Raw genomic sequence first — 22,043 nt, forward strand, 5'->3', positions numbered from 1 at the left:
AAAGATGCTTAAACTAAAGAAGACTTGAAGGGCTGGGCCTGGGATGAAGGGGCAGTGGGATGAGTTGTTCTAATCGTGGATGCTGGGATGACCACTGAAAATCCAACCACTGCACTCTGGCGATAGATTACGACTGGCTTGATATAAGTTCAGTTTAGTAATTATAACCCTTTGCCTGATGTCTAGTCTTAACACAGCCTCCTTTACATCACTGTCTTTGATGTCGTTATTCAAATAGCAGGTAATAAAAATCCACTTTCTTACTAGCTTCCGATGTTGAAGCTACTTTTGTGCTACTCCAACTTCTTGCTTCCATAACTAGACCCGCAATTGCGCCATCTGCCCCCTACTCAAACTTTTCCACAATAACACATTTAAATACATCTACCACTCCCATGATGATCTCAAATAACAAATAAACCAATCACAAAAAACAAAAAATCTAACAAACAGTAAACAAGAGATGACAATTCCAACAATTAGTACGACCACGAACCAATATACAATAGGCTCTTGTTATTCTGGTTTATATGGCCAAGTAATTTTCATCTTCCTTATTGGCCACAGAAAATCATGTGACTGGTTTTAAACAACTTTTAACACCATTGCACAAAATAATTGTTAATAATAAAATTTTAATAATAAAATTTTCAAGATAGTAACATATTTTTTTAATTATCAACTGGTTAATAATACTGTTAACATGTGGACTCATCTTCCAATGCTATCAACGTACTTAAATTGGCCTACTTGTGCATTCAAATATTGCAAACGATCGCTCTGCTCCCGACCTCAATCGATTCTTACAAGAATTTGGTCGTGACAAATCACTACGTTTAGCTTATAGCAAAAGTTATATCCCCTCCATCATAGAAGTTTAGTTATAATAAGTCCATTCATAAAAATATGATTCCAATTACTTCTCATTATGATTATAACTTATCATAAAGAATCAAAATATCCTTTAAATACACTCTCCAGAATATGAGGGGGGGGCATCTGATATCTTTGTGGAAACAGAATTTTGTTGAAAAAATATTATGCATTCCGTAATCTTGAAATTAAATGTACAATAAATCAGTGATAACATTTATCAAATCAATGCCGTTACCGCCTTCACTCAGAAATTTGAATTCAAATCAGTTTTCTAGTGAACGTGTGAATGAAACAATAATTCTATAGACCAATTGCAATCTTCATTACAATGATGATTCAAGATTCTCATGTGAAAAGGCCCTTTATCTATCTTTCGGCCTTTTCATACATGAATTTTCAACCATCATTATAAGGATAATTGCAATTCGAATTGAGTGACTCTTAACTAGCCACCCTTTCACACAGTACCAAAATCGTAATTTCAATGATGATTCCAGTGAAAAATAATTCTAAGGACAATTTTTTAGCACGTGTGAAACCAACTACACTGTAGAATCACGAACGCTAATCACAATCACGACATGAATTCCAGTTGAGTTTCTCTCAAATTATGGTACAAATTTTACGTCTGAAAGGGTCAACCTACAAAACATCTTTTCAGGGACAGAGCTTACGTGACCTTTCAAGCACTTCCGTAGATAATACAATTGTCATGCACTCATCATAGTTTCTTTTTTGCGACGCAGTGCTTTGATTAGGTTTGATTGACAAGTCACCAAGGACACAATACCGCCTTTGCTCAGGAATTCGAATTCAAATCACACTTTTCGAGTGAACGTGTGAATGGTACAATAATTGTAAAGACAAATTGCAATCATCATCACAATGCTCATTCAAGATTCTCGTGTGAAAAGGCCCTAGAATTCACCTTCAGACAAGAAGTTGAATTCGTGATTGTGATTAGCGTTCGTGATTCTAATTTTGTTTTTGTTCAGTTTAACACGTGCTACAAATTCATCATTAGCCTTATTTTCCGCTCGAATTATTCAAATTACAAATTTTTTTTACCGTGTGAAAGGCCGGTTTGTCATATGTGATACCTATGAAATAGGACCCTTTTCACAGGTTTTCATTCTTTGTCAGTTTCGTATATTGTATCCGTTGTGCAAGCTCAGGTACATTTCTTATGCAAGTTTTCCATCAATTTTTGTCTCACCTGCATAGCAGAGTGAGACTATACATGTAGGCACCGCTTTTCCGACGGCGGCGGCGTCAACACCAAATATTAACCGAAGGTTAAGTTTTTGAAATGACAGCATAACTTAGAAAGTATATTGGTCTAGTTCATAAAATTTGGACATAAGTGTAATCAAGTATCACTTAACATCCTGTGCGCATTTCCGGTCACATGACCAAGGTCAAAGGTCAATGAACTTTGGCCAAAATGGGGGAATCTGTTGAATTACCATCATAACTTTGAAAGTTTATGGATCTGACTCATGAAACTTGGACATAAGAGTAATCAAGTATCACTGAACATCCTGTGTGAGTTTCAGGTCACATGATCAAGGTCAAAGGTCATGTAAGGTCAATGAACTTTGGCCATGTTGGTCTTTATTGTTGAATTACCATCATATCTCTGTAAGTGTATTGGTCTAGATCATAAAACGTGGACATAAGAATAACCAAGTATCACTGAACATCTCATGCGACCTCAGGTCACATGACCAAAGTCAAAGGTCATTTAAGGTCATAAAACTTTGGCCATTTTAGAGGTAATTATTAGATTGCTGTCATAACTTTCAAAGTTTATAGGTATAGTGTATAAAATGTGGATATAGGGGTAATCAAGTATCACTGACAAGTTTTAGGTCACATTGTCAAGGTCAAATGTCAACGAACGGAGTATTGTATCATATGAATGGTGTTTTTTGTGAATAATTATTAAAGGTTGTTTTCAAAGTCAGCACTGCTGCTATATTGAATCGCGTGATGCAGGTGAGACCGCCAGAGGCATTCCACTTGTTTATATCTCATCTACTATTCCAATTTCATTACCATCTTATCTCCTGTCATTTCATGCTCATCTTTTTGGCACCATCTCAAATCCTATCATCCCAGCTCTCTATTTTTTTTATTACTAGAGGGGGCACAAGAAATGGCTACAAATATTACATCCCCTAATTGTAGGTTCCTTTATCTCTGAGCCTGTGACCATGGTCCTCTTGATTTCATCTCTGTACTTCCAAGGTTTTTCATTAGGTTCTCACTACATCCTTTCAGGAGTTGTAGTTCTTCTCCAATACGGCCATGGAAGGCCTTGGCCTAGCCAGCCTTTTTCATGGATACGTGGAATAATTGTCCTCATATAGGTCGATGCAGGAGATTATGTCCTGCGTTCTCCACACTCTCTTTTTTTTAGTCGATTCCATTCTGTATAATAATGAATTTAGGAAAATTTTATTTAAAATTCAATTATATTTTTTTACTAGAGGGGGCATGAGTAATGACTAAAAATAGTCATCATGGTCTTCTTTATTTCTTCACGATACTCCCTCCCATGGTTCTTCATCAGATATTCACAACACCCTTTGGGAGTTGGAATTCGTCGCCAATTTTATCTTTTAATGCTTTTGCGCGTCCACTCAATCTTCAACCTCTATGTGGAATAATTTTCCATGTAGGAGTTGATACAGATGATTATTTGGGTCCTCCATGCTGCCTTTTTTTGGAGTCGATTCCATTCTGAAAAATGATGGGAATTTAAAAAGTACATTTATAAAAAAAAAAATGTATTACTAGAGGGGGCACGAGTTATGGCTAAAAGTTGATTTAGTCATGGAAGGCCTTACTTAGCCTCTCCAGCCTTTTTACAAAGTCACGACTGCTTCCTGCAATTTCTGCCATTTTAATTTTTTTTTTTTTCGTTTGGTGAAGTCACATGCACACACTTGACACCTCACGGTGAAATCATCCTTCAAGCGAATGATACATGGCCATCTCTCAGTGTACTCTGCACAGATATGTTGCCTTTTCTTGGTCTTGGCAGATTTTCCACTTGAAGTAGACGTCATTATGACACGATTGATTTCCTTTCCAACATCGATGTCCTGGCCAATTAAATTTTCATTAGGACTTCTTATCAGTGGAACTAAAGATTGCACTCCATTGTCATTTCAAATGTGTACAGGGGGCTATTTTAAAAACAACATAGGCATGCGGTGAATCAGAGCTAAAACTGTTTTTGATTGCATGAACACTATACATTGTGTGAGCAGTTGTAACTCGCTTTCATGTTTGCGCGCTCAAAGTTTATGTGATCTCGTCAGCCTATTAGCTGCCCTCATTCCTTCTTGCTGCTTGATTTCAAGGGTTCTTTGGATGTGGTTCCACTGGATCTTTATTTGAGATAGTGTAATGCTTCTTGTTATATGGTTATCAATTTAAGTGCAAAGTTAAGTTTTTATCAGGACTTTGTATCTGTGGTGCTAAAGATTGTACTCCACTGTCATATATATGTCCAGGGGTCTATTACGTAAACAACATAGGATAGGCATGCGGTGAATCAGAGCTGAAACTGCTCTCAATCTCATGCTTACTACACATCGTGCGAACTAGGGGGTAACGACGTTGGCTGTATGCTGGGCCTGGTCGGGTTGGCTAGAGAAATTCTTCTGATAGACTTTATGCACTAAAAAAAGTTAATTATTTACATATCCATCTTTTCTTCTTTCATATGAGACCTTATTTTTTGGTGTCATGATTGCCTGACGTGTCACTGGGTCTTCCAGAGATGGAGGAAGTGCAAGCACTTTGGAGGCCCTGCCATGCCTAAAATCCTGTTGTAGATTTGTAGACGTCCATCGCACACCTGGTAGGTTTGTGTAGAAACAGACTTTGCATTCGGGGAAGGGTGTGCCGTCCGGTTACAGCCCGATAGACCGCGGGTCCGATAGACCGCGGGTCCGATAGTCCGCGGGTCCGATAGACCGCGGGTCCGATAGACCGCGGGTCCGATAGACCGCGGGTCCGATAGTCCGCAGGTCCGATAGTCCGCGGTGTGTGTAAAATTATGATAAGGATATAGTGAGATCCAATGTCATCAAGAGGTCAAAAGGTCAATGATGCGAGTCCATTGGGTTCTATAACGATGACCCAAAGGAAAATCGCCCCCTGACAACTACTTCAAGGAAAATATTATCCCCATATTTTTATCGTCGGGGACTGTTACCCCCCCCCCCCCCCGGAAATTACCCTCTAGACGCCAATTACCCCTATATAGTACGGAGCCTTTCAAACCCGGGGGGGGGGGCACTCAGTATATAATGCATAGTGGGTATGTGCCGCGGAGGGGACCCCCATTTTTACACTCAAATTTCCGTTCCAAGGCATAGCATTTTTGTCTTATTGAGAAAAAGAACAAAGAAAGCCGCTCCAAAGCATAGCATTTTCTTCTTATCGAGAAAAAAGAAGAAAGAAATCCGCTCCAAAGCTTCGCATATTTTCCGTTACGACGTTCCAGCCGTATGGATCTGCTACAATGAGCCACAATTTTGGTGAAAAGCGGCCGCAGAGCGCTGTCCGACAATCGCATCTGCGCTAGCGCACCCGGCGCCCGTGCCGCCGGGCTAGCTGCATGCACGTATGCCCGTTCCATAGGGATGAATACGCAATCACACGCAGGCGACCCGTTCCAAGGATCCCCGTTTTCACAAACATTTGTCGTTCCGAAGCCCGTTCCGATGACCCTCCTTTTTACAATACGCCTGCTCCAAGGCCCCCGTTTTTTGTCTCGCCCGCGGCACATACCCACTACTTTTTGGTCGAGTGCCCCCCCCCCCCCCCCCCCCGGGCTTTCAAATGCCATTGACTTGACGACATGGCGAGATACTTTATCTTGCCATGTCGACTAAATAAGCTTATTATGTCCGCATCAAGCCAAGTCCACATATTATAAAAAGTTATATGTCAACATGGTGAGATATTTTATCTTGCCAAGTCGACTTGTAACAAGTAATAAATTATGTCAACATGGCGATATATCGGGATTTTCACCGGGACTTGTACACTTCATATCTCGCCATGTCGACATATCGACTTGACAAGATAGAATTTATCGCCATGTCGAAATAATAAGCTTATTAATTATACATGGCAAGATAAAGTATCACGCCATGTCGTCACGTCGATGGCATTTTAAAGGCTCCGTACTAAGGGTAATTGTCTGGAGGGTAAATTTCCGGGGGTAACAGTCCCCGCCGTAAAAATATGGGGATCATATTTTCCTTGAAGTAGTTGTCAGGGGATGATTGCCCTGATTGGGTTATTGTTATAGAACCCAGGCGCGGATCCAGGATTTCGTGAGAAGGGGGGGCCCAAATTTGACCTGATTCTTGGCGCCTCTTTGTACTTTTCGAAAAATGGCACCCACTCCCTCCCAGCCAGGCTAACTTAAGTGCCTCAAATGGATTTTGAATTATCTTATAATCACATTAAAAAAATGCAATTAAAGACCACTCTTTTAATGTGTTCTTGAAAAAAAATCCATGAATATATAATTAAATATCAATGGGAGCGCGAAGCGCGAGCGATTTTCGGAGTTTCATTTTGGTTTAAATGCTCTCCAGAGTAGGCCCTACTAGAATATCGTGTGAACGGAAGCTGTTGTTTCTTTACTAGTTGTTTTAGAATAGCCTTCAATAATATTAATGATAACTTCTTGGGAATAATGCAATCTCGAAGCAATCGACTCATTCTCCTCATTAGTGGCGTATTTATTCAGCATGGATGCACGGGGGGGTGGGGGGGGGTTCTTGTTGAACTTTTGTAGAGGGCACCAAGATAAAAAAAATAAATGAAATGGGGGGGGGGAGAAGATAAAGAATATCTGAGATTTCATTTTTTTTAAACACATTGAGGTATTTCACAAGGCCTAAATAATTAATGAGAACACGAAGCGCGATCTGATTTTTTTTTTTTTTTCATGGATTTTATCCTGAAAGCCTTATTCCGGGGATGGACCCAGCTTCCGCAAATAAGGAGGGGGGCGAATTTTTTCACCCATATTTTCCCCGATCAGCCGCTCAATGTTGATTTTTTTTTTTTGTGGTTTATTTGAAGGGGTTGTTCCAGTGGCGTAATGAGCAAACAATTTTGAGGGGCTCGATATGGCGTATCGCATAAAATTAATAAGAAGTTTCCAGTGAGCGAAGCGAGCAAGCAAATATGCTGACATTTTTATTACAAAAATACAAGGTTGTGATAGATTTTGACATAATATTTGGAAAATAATATCATATTTCATCCTAATCCCTTTCCTTTTCTCTCTCTCTTTTTTTCTTGGTCGTTATTCTTTTTTTTTTTTGGGGGGGGGGCAAAACGCCCATGTCCTAACAGTCATTTCCTAGCTTTACTTTATAAACACCATAAATGTGTAATAATCTCATAAGCCCTATGCAAGCTAAAAAAATGAAATTTCATGTATTTTGTCCTGAAAATTGAAAATTCTGGGCAATGTTTGTGAACCTGAACAGAACGCGTTATGTAACTAGATAATTACCATGAGCGCGAAGCGCGATCAGAAGTGTTAAATATGCATTCTGGCCTAGTCGAAAAGGGACCTGTTAAGGACGTTTTGCAGTTAGCCATTAAGACGATACATATTTCAACGATTAAATAATGTGAGCGCGAAGCGCGAGCTGAACATTTTTGATATTCCAACCTAAAAAGATGAGATTTCAAACCCCCCAACGGGACACTCGAGTTATGTTTTGTCAATCATGAAAAAGGACGGGTAATTTTTGGTATCTTCATAATGCGAGCGCAAAGCGCTAGCAGAAAATTTTTGATATTCTGATCTGAAACTGGATAATTTTAGTACGTTTTGAATAAGATCAAGCTGCGTATCTAAAAAAACATGCGTGCGCGTGTTTTAGAGTTAGACAGAATCTGCATTCTGAATACATTTCATTTATCATCATAAAAATCAATAATGCGAGCGCAGAGCGCGAGTTGAAAATAATATTTGAAATTCCGATATAAAGTGAGTCAATTTAAGCACTATTTACAGCACTGTGTATATAGGGAAATTGTGACGTCGATGTGGATAGCACTAAATAAATGATGCGAGCGCGAAGCGTGAGCTGATATTTTATTATTATTTTAACCTAGGATCAAGACATTTTAGGCCTAAGGATATTTTGTCATCATATAAGAATGATAACTAACTAGTTTCATTTTCTTTTCCTAAAACGTGTCGATATTTATTTATGAAAAAGGGACAATTTAGTTATTATGAATTCATAAGAATTTTATTTCATATTTATTAATCTAATAAGCCTAATGAGTGTGTGAAATTGGTTGACAGTGTATGATGCCTGAAAACTGGAAATTTTAAGTATTTTTGTAATCATGAATAGGATTCATTGTTTGATATATTTTTAGCAAATAACGCGAGCGCAAATCGCGATCCAAAATTTTTTAATGGGGGGAATTTAAGTAGTTTGTTATAGCATTAATATATAGGTGTATATAACTCACCAAAATGCGAGAGCACAGCGTTAGCATAGGCCTTCATTTTTTTAGAATCGAGACACCTGAAAAAGAATATTTAGATAATCTTATATGAAATACAAAAAGACAATAGGTAGGCCTACTTAGCAAATAATGCGAGCGCACAAAATGTTGCAAATGTCGATTTACACCATAAAACGGACATTTTCCAGAGCACTTAAAAAAATTAATTGGTAAAAAAAAAAAATGAAAGATCGATGTCCGAGCTGAATTATGTTTTGTATATTGACTTCAAAACTTGATATTTTGAACTATATATCAGCCAATATTGACCGAGATATGTATCTCATCGAAATTCTAATATAGTGACATTAAATATTTTCAAAAATTATTTTCCAAGTCTTCTCCTGACCTTATTTCATTCACTCGTCTTCCTCCTTTTATGTTTCGTCTTCTTTTTTTCTCCTATCTTTCCCCTTCTTTTTTTCTTTCTTTCCCCGTTTTTCCCAATTTATTTGCTCCGTCAATAGGGGGAGGGGCCCTCGGGGCCCCCTGGATCCGGGGCCCCTGGATCCACCTATGTTAGTAGTTGTTAAGATGAACACGATGCATATCTATTAAGAAATGAAAACTTTTATAATGATGAAATGAAAAATACATTTTCAGTTGTCAGGTTAGAATATCTAATATTTTCAGCTTGTGCTTCTCGTTCGCATAAAAAACTGTGAGGTCGGGATGCGTATATTACTAAACAATTTATTGATGCCAGCGCGAAGCGCGAGCTCAATTTTTTTATATACTGACTTAAGAAGGATGAAGGTATAATTCCTTTTCTAATTGCTTGTCCTTTTTCTCTTCTTTTTCTGTTTCTTACCCCTTTTTTGCGCCACCATGGGGGGGGGGCAAAATCTTTGCCTCTTGGATCGGCCTATGTATGTTGGCTTGAAAAACACTAACACTTACATGTGGGATTGATACAGAGGATGCATACCTCATTGATGAAATATTGCGAGCGCGTAGCGCGAGCTGAAATTGATAATAACCCCTTTTTTGTGACCCTGAACAGGATATCTATATCGCTAAACAGACTTAAAACTCGAAAACATTGTTTTGGTCTATTATCGTAAAAACGGGATATTTTAATTCAGCCGCATTAATTTAAGCTTTTTGGGCAGGACATATATTTTACTATAAACAGGCAATACGAGCAATGTTGCGCCCCGGTCGAAAATGAATTTGCATGAAGCCCCCTAAGTTCAAGGTCAATTTGGCGCCCTCGGTTGAACATAAACTTGGCGCCCCCATGTGAAATATAACTTTGCCCTCCCCCGCCCTCTGAAACATGTATTTGTCGCATTATGGTCAAAATTCAAATTAGCGCTTCCCTAGTTCGAACATCAATAAAAATTAGGTGCCCCGCTAGATCGAAAATCAATTCGACGCTCCCATAGTTCGAACATCAATTTGGCGCCCCCCTCCCAGTTCAAACATCAGTTCGGCGCCCCATAGATCGAACGTCATTTTGGCGCCGCCTATATAGTTCGAACATCAAATCGACGTCCGGGTCAACATCTCCCTCTTTCGTTTCCCATCTCCTATTCTTTTTTTTTTCTTTCTCTTATCCTCATTCCCCTTCCTTTCTCTTTCTTTCTCTCTTTCCTTCCCCCTCTTCCTCTCCCCTTTTCTTCCTCTCTTCTTTTCCTTCCTCCTCTCTCTCTATTTTTCTTCTCTTTATTTTCCCATTTTCTTCTCTTTTTTCTTGTCTTCCTTTTCCCCTTTTCTTCTCTTTTTTCCCCATCTTTTCTTTCCCCCTTTTCTTCTCTTTTTCCTGTCTTTTCTTTCTCCCTTTTCCTCTCACTTTTCTCTTCTCTTCCTCCCCCTTACTTTCTCTTTTTCTTCTCTTCTTTTCCCCTCTTCCTCTCTCTCTATCTTTTTCTTATCTTTCTTCCCATGCATCTTCCTCTCTATTTAAATATTCTTCTCTTCCTTCCTCTTTTTTTCTTCTTCTTTTTCCTCCTTTTCCTTTCTCCTTTCTTTACTTATCTTCCTTTTCCCTCCTCTCTTTTTTTCTCTTCTTTCCCCCTTTTCTTCTCCCTTTTTCTTTGTCTTTCCTTTCCCCCTTTTTCTTCTCTCCCTCTCCTTCCCCCCTCTTACTCTCTTTTCTATTCTCTTCTTTTCCCATCTTCCTCTCTCTCTTTTTATTCTCTTCCCCCCTCTTTTTTTTTGAGCTGGGGGTGGGGGGTGAGGCAGTTCCCCCTCGGCCCCCCATGGATCCGTACCTGATAGAACCCCATGGTCTCGTATCATTTGACCTTTGGACCTCTCAATGACATTTGATATATCTGATCATAATTTTACACACACTGCGGGCTATCGGACCCGCGGACTATCGGACCCGCGGTCTATCGGACCCGCGGTCTATCGGACCCGCGGTCTATCGGACCCGCGGTCTATCGGACCCGCGGACTAACCGACCCGCGGTCTATCGGACCCGCGGACTATCGGACCCGCGGTCTATCGGACCCGCGGTCTATCGGGATGTCCCCGTGCCGTCCAGAGCCTTGAGCCCTATAACCTCCCTGCTGCTTTACAGCTGCTGGAGGCGCCTCAACCAGCTGGATAGTAGCGTCATTCAATGGCCAGGTGACCGCCTTTACAACTGGCCTTTTCAATCTACCATAGACCACCCTCTCAGAATGAATATACCATGTGACATGATCTACTGCCTTTTCAACTGAGTCAGGCCACAAATTCAAAGCATGTAAACCTGCTTTCCTTTTTCGTACAGCCCTGGCAGAATTTAATTTCAATATGCCCCGTCTCTGGACTTTATCATTATCATACCAGATCTTCTCTTCTTTTATGGGCCAAAGAATTGATTGACCCCAACCCTTGCCATACAATTGACCTCTATGATGTTTACATTAACATCTGAAATGACTTCAGGATATTAAAGCGTAACCCATCAATTACCACAATAAAATCATCAATCTGTGCATTTTCTGGGATCAAGAGCTTCAGGCTTTGCTCCTTCTTATCCCTTTACTCCTTGCTACTATTACCCCAAACTCGACTTATTTTCCTTTTAGCCCTTTCAGTTCGTTTGGAAATAGGGACATAGCTTATCTTCTAGCACTTCTTGCGCTATTAGCATTGGAGCTGCGGTCTGATGAAAGTGCTAAGACTAGCCTAGACTAGCCCACCAAATACACAAACTGGCACATCTACTAACATTTACTAACCTAAGTCTGTAGATAGGACAAGTCTCAGATTGTCACATTCCTTCCTATCACAACTATCAGAACTTACTTGACATCTTTTTAAACAAACTTAAATCCTAGGAAAATCTGAATTCATCCAAGGATTCTTTCCTTATTACCTTTCAAAGAAAACTATCCAGTAAACCTAATTGTCTCATGAAAAGATTGTATTGAAAAATCAATACATCCCTAATAATTCCTCTACCTTTACTATACATGTCTATTTTTAGAAAGGAGTAAAGGCTTTGATTATTCAAAATAGTAAATGACTGCCTTTATCCTAGGAGGCATCCTAGATAATAGAATAATTTACTTATTTACAACTTTGCCTGAACTATCAGGAACTCATCAAAATCCTAATCTCAACTATCTTTCCTATAAAAGATCCAGGATCTATAATCAGGTAAGATCCGAAAATAATTAATATTCATCTGTTAACATTAAGTCCAATTCCTAACAGTAGTATGATCTTCTTAAAAGATCAAGGATGCCTCATCTAGAGACCCCTGGTGACATATATCTAAGTTACGAAGGCTCTCAGCCTTCTGCTCCAAAAATTCATCTTTATTAAGATATACCTTGAAAGGTTTGCTCAGTTGTCAGGAAGAAAATATATCAGTCGAGATAACAGTAACCTTGGCACTGTGAACAACAAATCTTTATCTGAATCAATGATAATTTTCGTTATGGAAAGTAACTTTTATGGGGCAAGAAATGGAACGCACATTTTATTTATTACGCAATTTAGGGGCGTTGCTAAGGGTTTCTGACCAGGAGTATCCATGACCAGTGCTACGTCACAACAGAAATTACGAACTAAACGACGCTACCAAAAACGGTGCATTATGACGTCACAATTTGTTTGTTACGTAAGTTTTGCTATTGTATTTTTTTAGTGATTCCGTTACATTGCCCCCCTCTTTCTAAATTGCTGTCCCCAGCAATTGCGATAACATCAATATATATACCATTTCTTATAAGATAAACAACAATTGAATATAATATATAAAAACAAAACATTCAAGAATATATACACAAGAATTTCCAAGCCTGTACATGTAGTAATGTACATGTAATTACATCAGTCATCATAGTCAAAATGGGAAGTATGTGTCTGAACATTCCCTCTCTTCTCCACACCATTTACATGGTAAAAGGTTTCGGTCACGACGGTGACCGATCTGAGTTTCAAGGTACCAGCCTTCGTTTTTGGTCTCGTTACCTTAACCAACACTTCCTGGACATCTTCATCTTCTATTATGACTTTCCTGGGTGGGGTCTGTGGAGGGAGTGGAACCGAAGCTGGAGGAGGGGTCTTGGGAACGTTAGGACTTGGGGGAACGGACGAAGCGGGAGAGAGTGGAGTAGGAGAATGCGTAGTGGCAGGTAAAGTATGTACCATTGGATTTTCCTCATCGGAGTCATTAAATGGTGACACCGGTTCTAAATCAATACAAGCTGGAGTCGCTTTAGGTCACTCTCCAGGCTGGAAAACAAACTATTTAGATAGCTGATTCATTCATTTTCTTGTCATCTAAGATCTATAGATTTTGTGGATGCAGACTAACTCAGCATTAGGATGCACTCATGCATAGATTTTAATTGATCGCAATATTCTTACTTTGTTGTGAACCTCGCCCAGCTCTTCTTCGTTAAGTAGCATCTGTACTCTTCGTTGCTCGGACGAAGACATGCGACTTATCAGCTTTGCTCGCAGCTCCGTGTATTGATTAACGGCTGGCGGATTGATCAAAATGTCTCTCATCTCTAATGCCACATCGGATGGGAGTGAAGCAATTACGTGAGCATACTTGGTATGTTCGCTGGTTATCCCGCGCGTAACAAACTGCGCGTCTGTTTGCGCAAACCATACATCTGGGTCGCCCTTCCAGAAATATGGTGATGGATATGACAGCATACACATTTTATAGAATATGGCACTATTACCCTATGCTAGTGGCACTATTGTTTTGATATAGGTGTACATTGCATCACCTTTTTTCTCACAAACATTTTAAAAATACAATGATTGCACAATTCATTGAAATCTAGACTGTTCAGATATGATGAAAAAAGGTATGCACCTGTTCCATAAATTTGCTCCTTTTGTTGAAAATTTCCGGCCCAAACACCAAGACCATTGCTGAGGGAAGTGATCGTCGGTAATTTGTGGTGTGTTTACCATGTAAGACGGATTCGGTTTGTCAACAAATTGCGTTATATAAAGTGCTCAACAGTTTCTGACGCAACGGAGGGACAGAAAAATAATAAAAATATTTTATTTTCTGAATAAGAAACAAGGCATTTAAGAGGGTTTTCATGAAAAACCGTTGACATTAAGAAAAGATATGACACAAGTATTATTTTATATACTCATCAGGACATAAGAGATTTGAGGGGGTCGCAACATATGATTGCGGTGGGAGAAAAAAAAGTAGAATTGCTCAATTAGTTTACCTTGGGTAAATAAATCATAAATATACCTTCTTAGATAAAACGGGTAACTTTAGAAAGAAAAAAAAAGCTGTGCATTTTGCAACTATAAACTCTGAAAGTGGCAGGACACCAAAGTATACACATTGTAATGTGTAATCTATATTGAAATTGTAACTTGTTCACTATATGAAGTGAAAACAAATCATCTTTATTTTATTTGTATTTCTTTATTCCAATTTCATTGTGCAAGTAAAGATTCCTCTGGTGTTTCACAAAGTTTAACATGTGAATATTTTATCCTTAAGTGTAAGGTGCAATAAACTTCCACAACTGTAAATTTAAGTGTGACTTTTCTGTACTGGTAGACTTAAATCTTTGTGAAACACCCAGCTTCTCCTTTTGATTCTCCGATTATTTATTAGTACGATTTGTAAGGACATTAAATCCAGTCGCATTGTGTAATATGGGCCTCGGTTATTGAATTAGCATCTTTTGATCACTTATTTTCAGCTATTCATCTGAATTTCCTCTGTTCAAAAGTTAAGGAGTCTTTGCAATTTAATCTGTTTTCAACTTCTTATTTGTATTCACTCAACACTCTGAGCTACAGAAAAGGAGACTATGATATTCAGATGCAACAATCGATTAAGTAGTTTTAAAATATATTAATGAGAATCAGTAACAAATTGTTTCATGAATTGCTCTTTGGATTTATTTTCAGTTGGTAATGATTTCAGAATTGATCTGTGTCTCAGTTATGCCTCCCTATATCTCAATCCTGCATTGCTATTTATGTATCTTCGTGCATTGCCATGTACTGTATCTTTATGTATTCTAATATATGGAGCTTTTTAATATGTCTGTATCATTTGTTTACAGAAGAAAATAAATACATAAAGTACAAAAGTATTTGATTTCAGTCGTATTCATTTGTAATTTATTGTACAAGAAATGTCCATAAATTTATTAGTGAGGATAAGTTTCACTTAAATAACACAAAATATTTACAATACAAATTGGCAATACAAATATACACTTCATATTTCTAGATACATTTATATAGTCAAAATCATTTTCAGTATTGGTCACATTCTAATGCCTCATTCACACATGATGCAATTAATCTCAGCAACATTGGTTTTACAGTTTTCAAACACGGAGAAATGCACATAATGCATTCAAGTATTTTAACAAGACCACCCAAAGTTGATTCCAATTATGATGTAATGAGTCTGTCCAAGCAACTCTCGACAATGTACGTTGTGCCAACTTTTTAAAGACGTTTACCCTGATGTAAAAAAATGGTTCACATTAAACTCCATTTTTACGTAGGCATTTTGTGATGTCACATGCAAGCAGCTCCCCATATGTCATGTAAAATGAATTCATGAAATCAGTATGTCTACCTGGGCATTCAATGTATCATCAGAAATAGTATTTCATACTTCTATGAAAAATATTTTCTGTAATATGTGAATTTAAGGATTTATTATATGACATGAGGGGCAACTGCTCACATTTGACAACACAAAATCAAAACTATAAAAGTAAAATCTTCTTGATGGAGCTTGTCAAACCTTTATAAACCTGTTTTTCTCATTTTATTCTGAACACTTTTATTGAAATTATATCAATATCTCGGTGGACATCCCCTTAATTTGATTTGCACAACAAAGGTATTTTGCCTCGCTTCATTTTCCGATGAATCATATTCGTTGAAGATGATAATGTTACCGTGCTTTGATGTGCCATGTGTGGAAGAGACTTTAAAAAAATCATCAGAATTGTAAATTCATCTTTTATACAAGGGTCTTGAATTATAATACAAAAAAATACAATTAAATAATCAATATTTTCAGGTATAAGACAAAAGGAAGAGATTAAAGGCAGCAAATATTCATTGAATTACAAATAAAAAGGCTAAATTCAATAATTAGCATAGACGGGTACATTTGAACCATGTATAATACATACATACATGGAAGAAAAATCAACAAACTTGTATAATTTTGCTCCATGTATGAAGGTATCAACAGATCTAAGGCATTGATGAGGAAATACTGATACTGTTGAAAAATGGAGCATATTGGAATGTTGGTGGAATGTCATTCACATATCAAAAGCACCACCTAACAATGATTAACAATACTTATCACAGTTGTATAATTAGTTCAAGGCGCAACCTGACTATCCTTTTTATAAAGTTCATGAGTAATCTGAAATATAAATTTGTGCTAAAAATATGAAAATGACATGAAAAATAGTGGGAGAGGTCATTCATACAGCTGTAAAGCTAAATGTCATTTCACAATTAACTAACCAAATGAGATTTAATGATCACTTGGACTGAAGTTACATATTCAGATTAACATTGTTTAGGCCCCATCACACTTATTCAGAATTGAGCAGAATGAAATGATTGTTGTTTGACCACCAGATAGTCATTTCCCCCCTGCTATTCAGGGCCCCGTCTTACGCGATTGATCCAATCAATCGCAACTATGGAAAGACAGCAAAGTCAACATATAAAATGCATGTTTGTTTTTAAAAATTTCTAGATATGAATTTATCCATGAATTCATTGATTTCTTGACAATTTGGTGTGTTCTCCTTTGTTTACAAAGGACATTTTGCAAATTTCCTGTAGAAAAAAATTATGACACTAGTGGATTTCCATAGAGTTACGACTGATAGGATCAATCATAAGGATTGATAGGATCAATCATGAGGATTGATAGGATCAATCATAAGGATTGATAGGATCAATCATAAGGATTGATAGGATCAATCATAAGGATTGATAGGATCAATCATAAGGATTGATAGGATCAATCATGAGGATTGATAGGATCAATCATGAGGATTGATAGGATCAATCATGAGGATTGATAGGATCAATCATAAGGATTGATAGGATCAATCATAAGGATTGATAGGATCAATCATAAGGATTGATAGGATCAATCCTTATGATTGATAGGATCAATCATAAGGATTGATAGGATCAATCATAAGGATTGATAGGATCAATCATGAGGATTGATAGGATCAATCATAAGGATTGATAGGATCAATCATAAGGATTGATAGGATCAATCATGAGGATTGATAGGATCAATCATGAGGATTGATAGGATCAATCATGAGGATTGATAGGATCAATCATAAGGATTGATAGGATCAATCATAAGGATTGATAGGATCAATCATAAGGATTGATAGGATCAATCATGAGGATTGATAGGATCAATCATGAGGATTGATAGGATCAATCATGAGGATTGATAGGATCAATCCTTATGATTGATCCTATCAATCCTTATGATTGATAGGATCAATCATAAGGATTGATAGGATCAATCATGAGGATTGATAGGATCAATCATAAGGATTGATAGGATCAATCATGAGGATTGATAGGATCAATCATAAGGATTGATAGGATCAATCATGAGGATTGATAGGATCAATCATGAGGATTGATAGGATCAATCATGAGGATTGATAGGATCAATCATAAGGATTGATAGGATCAATCATAAGGATTGATAGGATCAATCATAAGGATTGATAGGATCAATCATAAGGATTGATAGGATCAATCATAAGGATTGATAGGATCAATCATAAGGATTGATAGGATCAATCATAAGGATTGATAGGATCAATCATAAGGATTGATTGGATCAATCATAACTCTTTGTAAGACGGGGCCCCATCTCTCACAATGCGTTACATATGTTTCAAATGCTGCTGGAATGTTGTAAAAATAATTAGAATGCATTCAGCAAGAATGTACTTTGAACACTGTTTGATATTCTTTCTCAATATTCTTTCTACTTTGAATGCACCTCAAAAACATTCGGGACAGCCATAAGAATTGGCCATAATATTTGAAAGCCCACATAATGCATTCAGAATGCCCCTCGAGTATCCAAGTATGTAGTATAAATTTTTCAATCCGACTCCACTGCAGGTCATTTTGACTCTAGTGTGACACTAGTGTATGATGAGTTGCCTGGTCATTTTTATTTGAACTCCAGTAGATTGAATTGAAACCATCCCCCCCGGTCTATTTTTCATTCTAGCTAATTCTGCTCGATTCCTGCTGATTTTGAATTAGTGACACAGGGCCTCAATACAGATCATTACTTTTTGCCACAACCCTTTAATGTCTGTGGGAATTCCAATTACATTTTGTAAACAAAATAATTGGCAACCCATATTTGGCTCTTCATATTCAAGCTGTTCCAGCAAATCATGGAGTACCTTTCTGCACAGCTACAGCATAGCACAGTTTCAGCAACATTTCTTTTTGAAGCCTCTGAGATTATTAGGCACCTCAACCCACTGACTTTGTACAAAGCATGTTTCCGAACTTTTCTGCCATACTATGGTAAAAGGAAGCAAGTTACAAAAGTATCATTTGTTGTAAATGAGCAATGTGTGTTCATCATTTACATAGGCATCAATATTTTCTTCAATATCTTTCCATAGAACGATAATTTCTTCCCCAAATTTGGCCTGAACGTGCACCATACAAAGGGTGTTTCAGAAACAACAATAACTCGATTTGACTGATGTGTCACTTGCTTCCTTTTGCCGAAGTTGGACAGTTTTTTCTCCCCATATCTGAATGGACCAACCAGGGTAATAATACACACAATCATTTGGAAGCATTTCAAAAACATATATGTGATTATTACTCTACAGGAAGTCTTGCTGGGTGCATAGCAGTTATTATGTAATTTCTGTGCCTGAACATCTGGAGCACCCTACAGTCTGTAGCACCTAAAATCAAATTAATTATTGCTCCAGGCTTACTCCAAATATTAAAGGCAATAGAATATATATTTTCAGCCTTTATCTCTATGTACACTTAAACTTAAATCTGGTGAAATGAAATGAAATTTGGCAAAAAAAGACGTTAGTCACTTTCATCGGCAATTATCTTAATGCTCCAAATTCATTCAAATAATGAAGAATTAAAACTATAATTTATTTGAAGTATACAGGAGAAAACACATACATGTATCCTATTCATGAGAGATAAATGTATTATTATTTATTTTAAAAGCAAAGGAAGTGAATCTCCAATGAAACATTCTTGTTTTCTTTAAAATCAAACTGGCCAATAATTAAACCTACATCATTCAATACGATTTGAAAATGAAATACTGTACAAATAACTTATAGAATTTAAATATTACACCTGAATCAATATCAATTAAATAATGCTGATTGGACGGACTACAGATTTAATTGATGAGAAGTTAGATCGGTGAATAGTAATCCACTACCATTTGGAATGTTCTGTCAAGTCTGGACAATGTAAAAGAATTCAAGATTTATTAAATTATACATATATTAATGTTACTTTGACATATATCCAGATTATATACAATAGTCAAGGTATTTCATTTTAGTACTTTCATTCTGTCTTTATAAAAGCAGCATGGTTGCCTATTAAATAAACCAATAATCAGTGACAAGTACTGTGTCGAAGATGGTGGTTATAACCTCTAGAGATGTCAAAAAAATATGATGGTGATGATCATGATGATATTGATGATGATGATGATGATGATGATGAGGATGATGATGATGATGGAGATGATGATTTTGATGATGATGAAGAACATCATGATGATGATGAAAAACAAGCTGAATTGTAATAAAATAACCGATCTCTGAGCATTCTTCCTTTTGTTATTTTAAATCTATCTCGCATATCAGTTCTAGTTGGAAAACAAGTTACTGACCTTAACAATTTCTTAAAAACAAAATTTTAGAATCCATTCAAAATCTATGCCTCATAACTGTAAAACAACAACAATCAGATTAATAAAAACAAATAAATCCTTCATATTCTCTCTGGAAGCAACACATTCAAATGTCGTTAAAATGGCAAGTTTAAGAGGTATATTACTGGTTTAAATTCCCTATTCAAAACAATAATAGGCAAATATTCCATCACATATATCTAACAGAAACAAAATAATTGAAATAGAACAGAGAAATTAGATGAATGATATTATTCCTAATGCTCAGTACAGAATGGACATTCTGGAAATATGTACAATCTCACTATACTTCGAAGAACATTTGGTTTGTGTCAAAGTGTTGGGACCAGATCTGTAAGTGTGACAAGCAAGGTAAGAAGACAAGATTTATTCAGTACTTATATCTACAGGATAATGATCAGATTTGAAACTGGGGCAAAGTCCAGTCAGAAATTTTTCTTTCTGGTTTCCCATGCTGTCCAATATTCCAATATAAGGATATAGGAAACTAGATAAAAAAAAAAAACATTCAGAAATCATGGATTTTTATGTTTCAAACAACTGAAATGAAATAGGTATTGGACAATATTGATTTCTTTCCATCAACCAATAAAATGAAGTATGAAAGTAGAATATAATGTTATCTTTCTTTAATTTTTCCCTAAAGTCACAAGAATCTATGATGTCTCGTGTAAATGAGGCAATCATATCATGCACAACTTCCACCCCCTGGTTTTAAATCACTATCTCACCTTACATGACAGCTACACTCCACTTCCACCTCTCTCTAGAGTAGAAGCATAGGCTGAATCCGAGAGACCCGTTGATTCTGAATGACTCTCGGTCATCTTACGGGATGATGGCGTACCGTTGACGAGTGGTGTATGGTGGTGGGGGTATTGGTAGTACGAATTAGAAGATTCCATCTGATCGGGGGGAAAAAAGGAAAGATAGGATTATATGATTGTTGATGGATCCTGAACGTCTATTGTTCATTTATTATAAAATGGGTTAAAAATATATATTTATACATCAAACTTTTACAAGGGCACTGCACAAATTCCACTCAGTCAAAATGGACAATATTTCTACACAAGCTAGCCTCAATAATCTTCACTATTAAAGCACATGCCAATAATTAAGAGATTGGTTCAATCACAGAGGTTTAAGAATCCAAAGTCACAAAATGACAAAAGCAAGACCAATGAAAATGAGTTGGGATTAAACAAACTGCTAAGTTTATTACATATGTCCTTCAAAGGCATGTTCAAGTAATTGGTTCAATCACAAAGAAGCTAACATCAAAGAATGCTCTGAATCAAATGTCACAAAAAAACTACACACCTGTTGAGACCAAAGAACACATGAATGGAGACCGATTCCTTTCATTATTATTTTACTCAGCATTTCAACATATATACCAAGCGGCAATTCTGTAGAATAAATAAGTCTGACCCCCATAATATGAGGTGATTTGTCTCTTTTTTTCTAGTTCACATGAAAAATTTGAAAACTCTAAAATTACCAGGAGGTGGGTAGTTTATGAATTGAAATGAAAATGGAGAAAAATAAAGAGTTGGACGTACACAATGGTTTGTATATTTTTTTGTAATTGACCAAAGGCAAAATGAGAATGCATTCTCCTTTTCCACTAAACCAACCTGAGCATGTAGACTAGATATTGTCTGATCTCTTCCATCCAGTTTCATTTCAAGACGTTGCCTGGCAGACCTCTCCCTCTCAAGCTCAGCTCTCTGTCTAATGTTCTCTCTATTCAGTGTGTTTAGCTGCTGATTTAATTGCTGGATTGAGTCTACATTAGCTTTCAGTCTCCCGTGCAGGTCTTCAATAGTCGCCATCTTTTCACCAAGCTCTTCCTCTTGACTAGTCCTGCGCAAAAAAGGGGAAAAAGACATCAGGGGGCATTTCAACATTTTCGTCCGACAAGTTGTCAGAAACTTTTTGCGATTTCGTTTGGCTGAGAAGCATTGTTACTATGGTAACTGCCGGATAAAACGAGACTTGTCGGATAAAATGTCCGACAAGTCCTTTCATGTAACGCTCCCCTTGAATTCATGAAACAAAATACATAAGAAAAAAAGTGATGCCTAATTTTCTTTAAAAGCAAACTTGATCAGATTCCTACAAAATATCTACGAAGAAACAAATACCAGTA

General features: G+C 37.1%; 1 protein-coding gene across 2 annotated transcripts in view; it reads right to left on the reverse strand.

Moving 5' to 3' along the window:
- Positions 1 to 14,993: 14,993 nt before the first annotated feature.
- The window catches only part of LOC129282238 (uncharacterized), a 69,668-nt gene continuing 62,618 nt past the window's right edge, over positions 14,994 to 22,043 (reverse strand). For both annotated transcript variants that reach the window (XM_064114361.1, XM_064114358.1), the window contains 5 exons: positions 21,529 to 21,757; positions 20,620 to 20,793; positions 18,699 to 20,219; positions 17,811 to 18,156; positions 14,994 to 16,555 (listed from right to left, as the gene is read on the reverse strand). In XM_064114361.1, coding sequence (XP_063970431.1) covers positions 20,632 to 20,793; positions 21,529 to 21,757 — 391 coding nt within the window. In that variant the 3' untranslated portion in view covers positions 14,994 to 16,555; positions 17,811 to 18,156; positions 18,699 to 20,219; positions 20,620 to 20,631. The remainder of the gene's footprint in view (positions 16,556 to 17,810; positions 18,157 to 18,698; positions 20,220 to 20,619; positions 20,794 to 21,528; positions 21,758 to 22,043) is intronic.

Source organism: Lytechinus pictus, chromosome 2 (assembly GCF_037042905.1).
Source record: "Lytechinus pictus isolate F3 Inbred chromosome 2, Lp3.0, whole genome shotgun sequence".
In the NCBI taxonomy this organism is placed as follows: domain Eukaryota; kingdom Metazoa; phylum Echinodermata; class Echinoidea; order Temnopleuroida; family Toxopneustidae; genus Lytechinus; species Lytechinus pictus.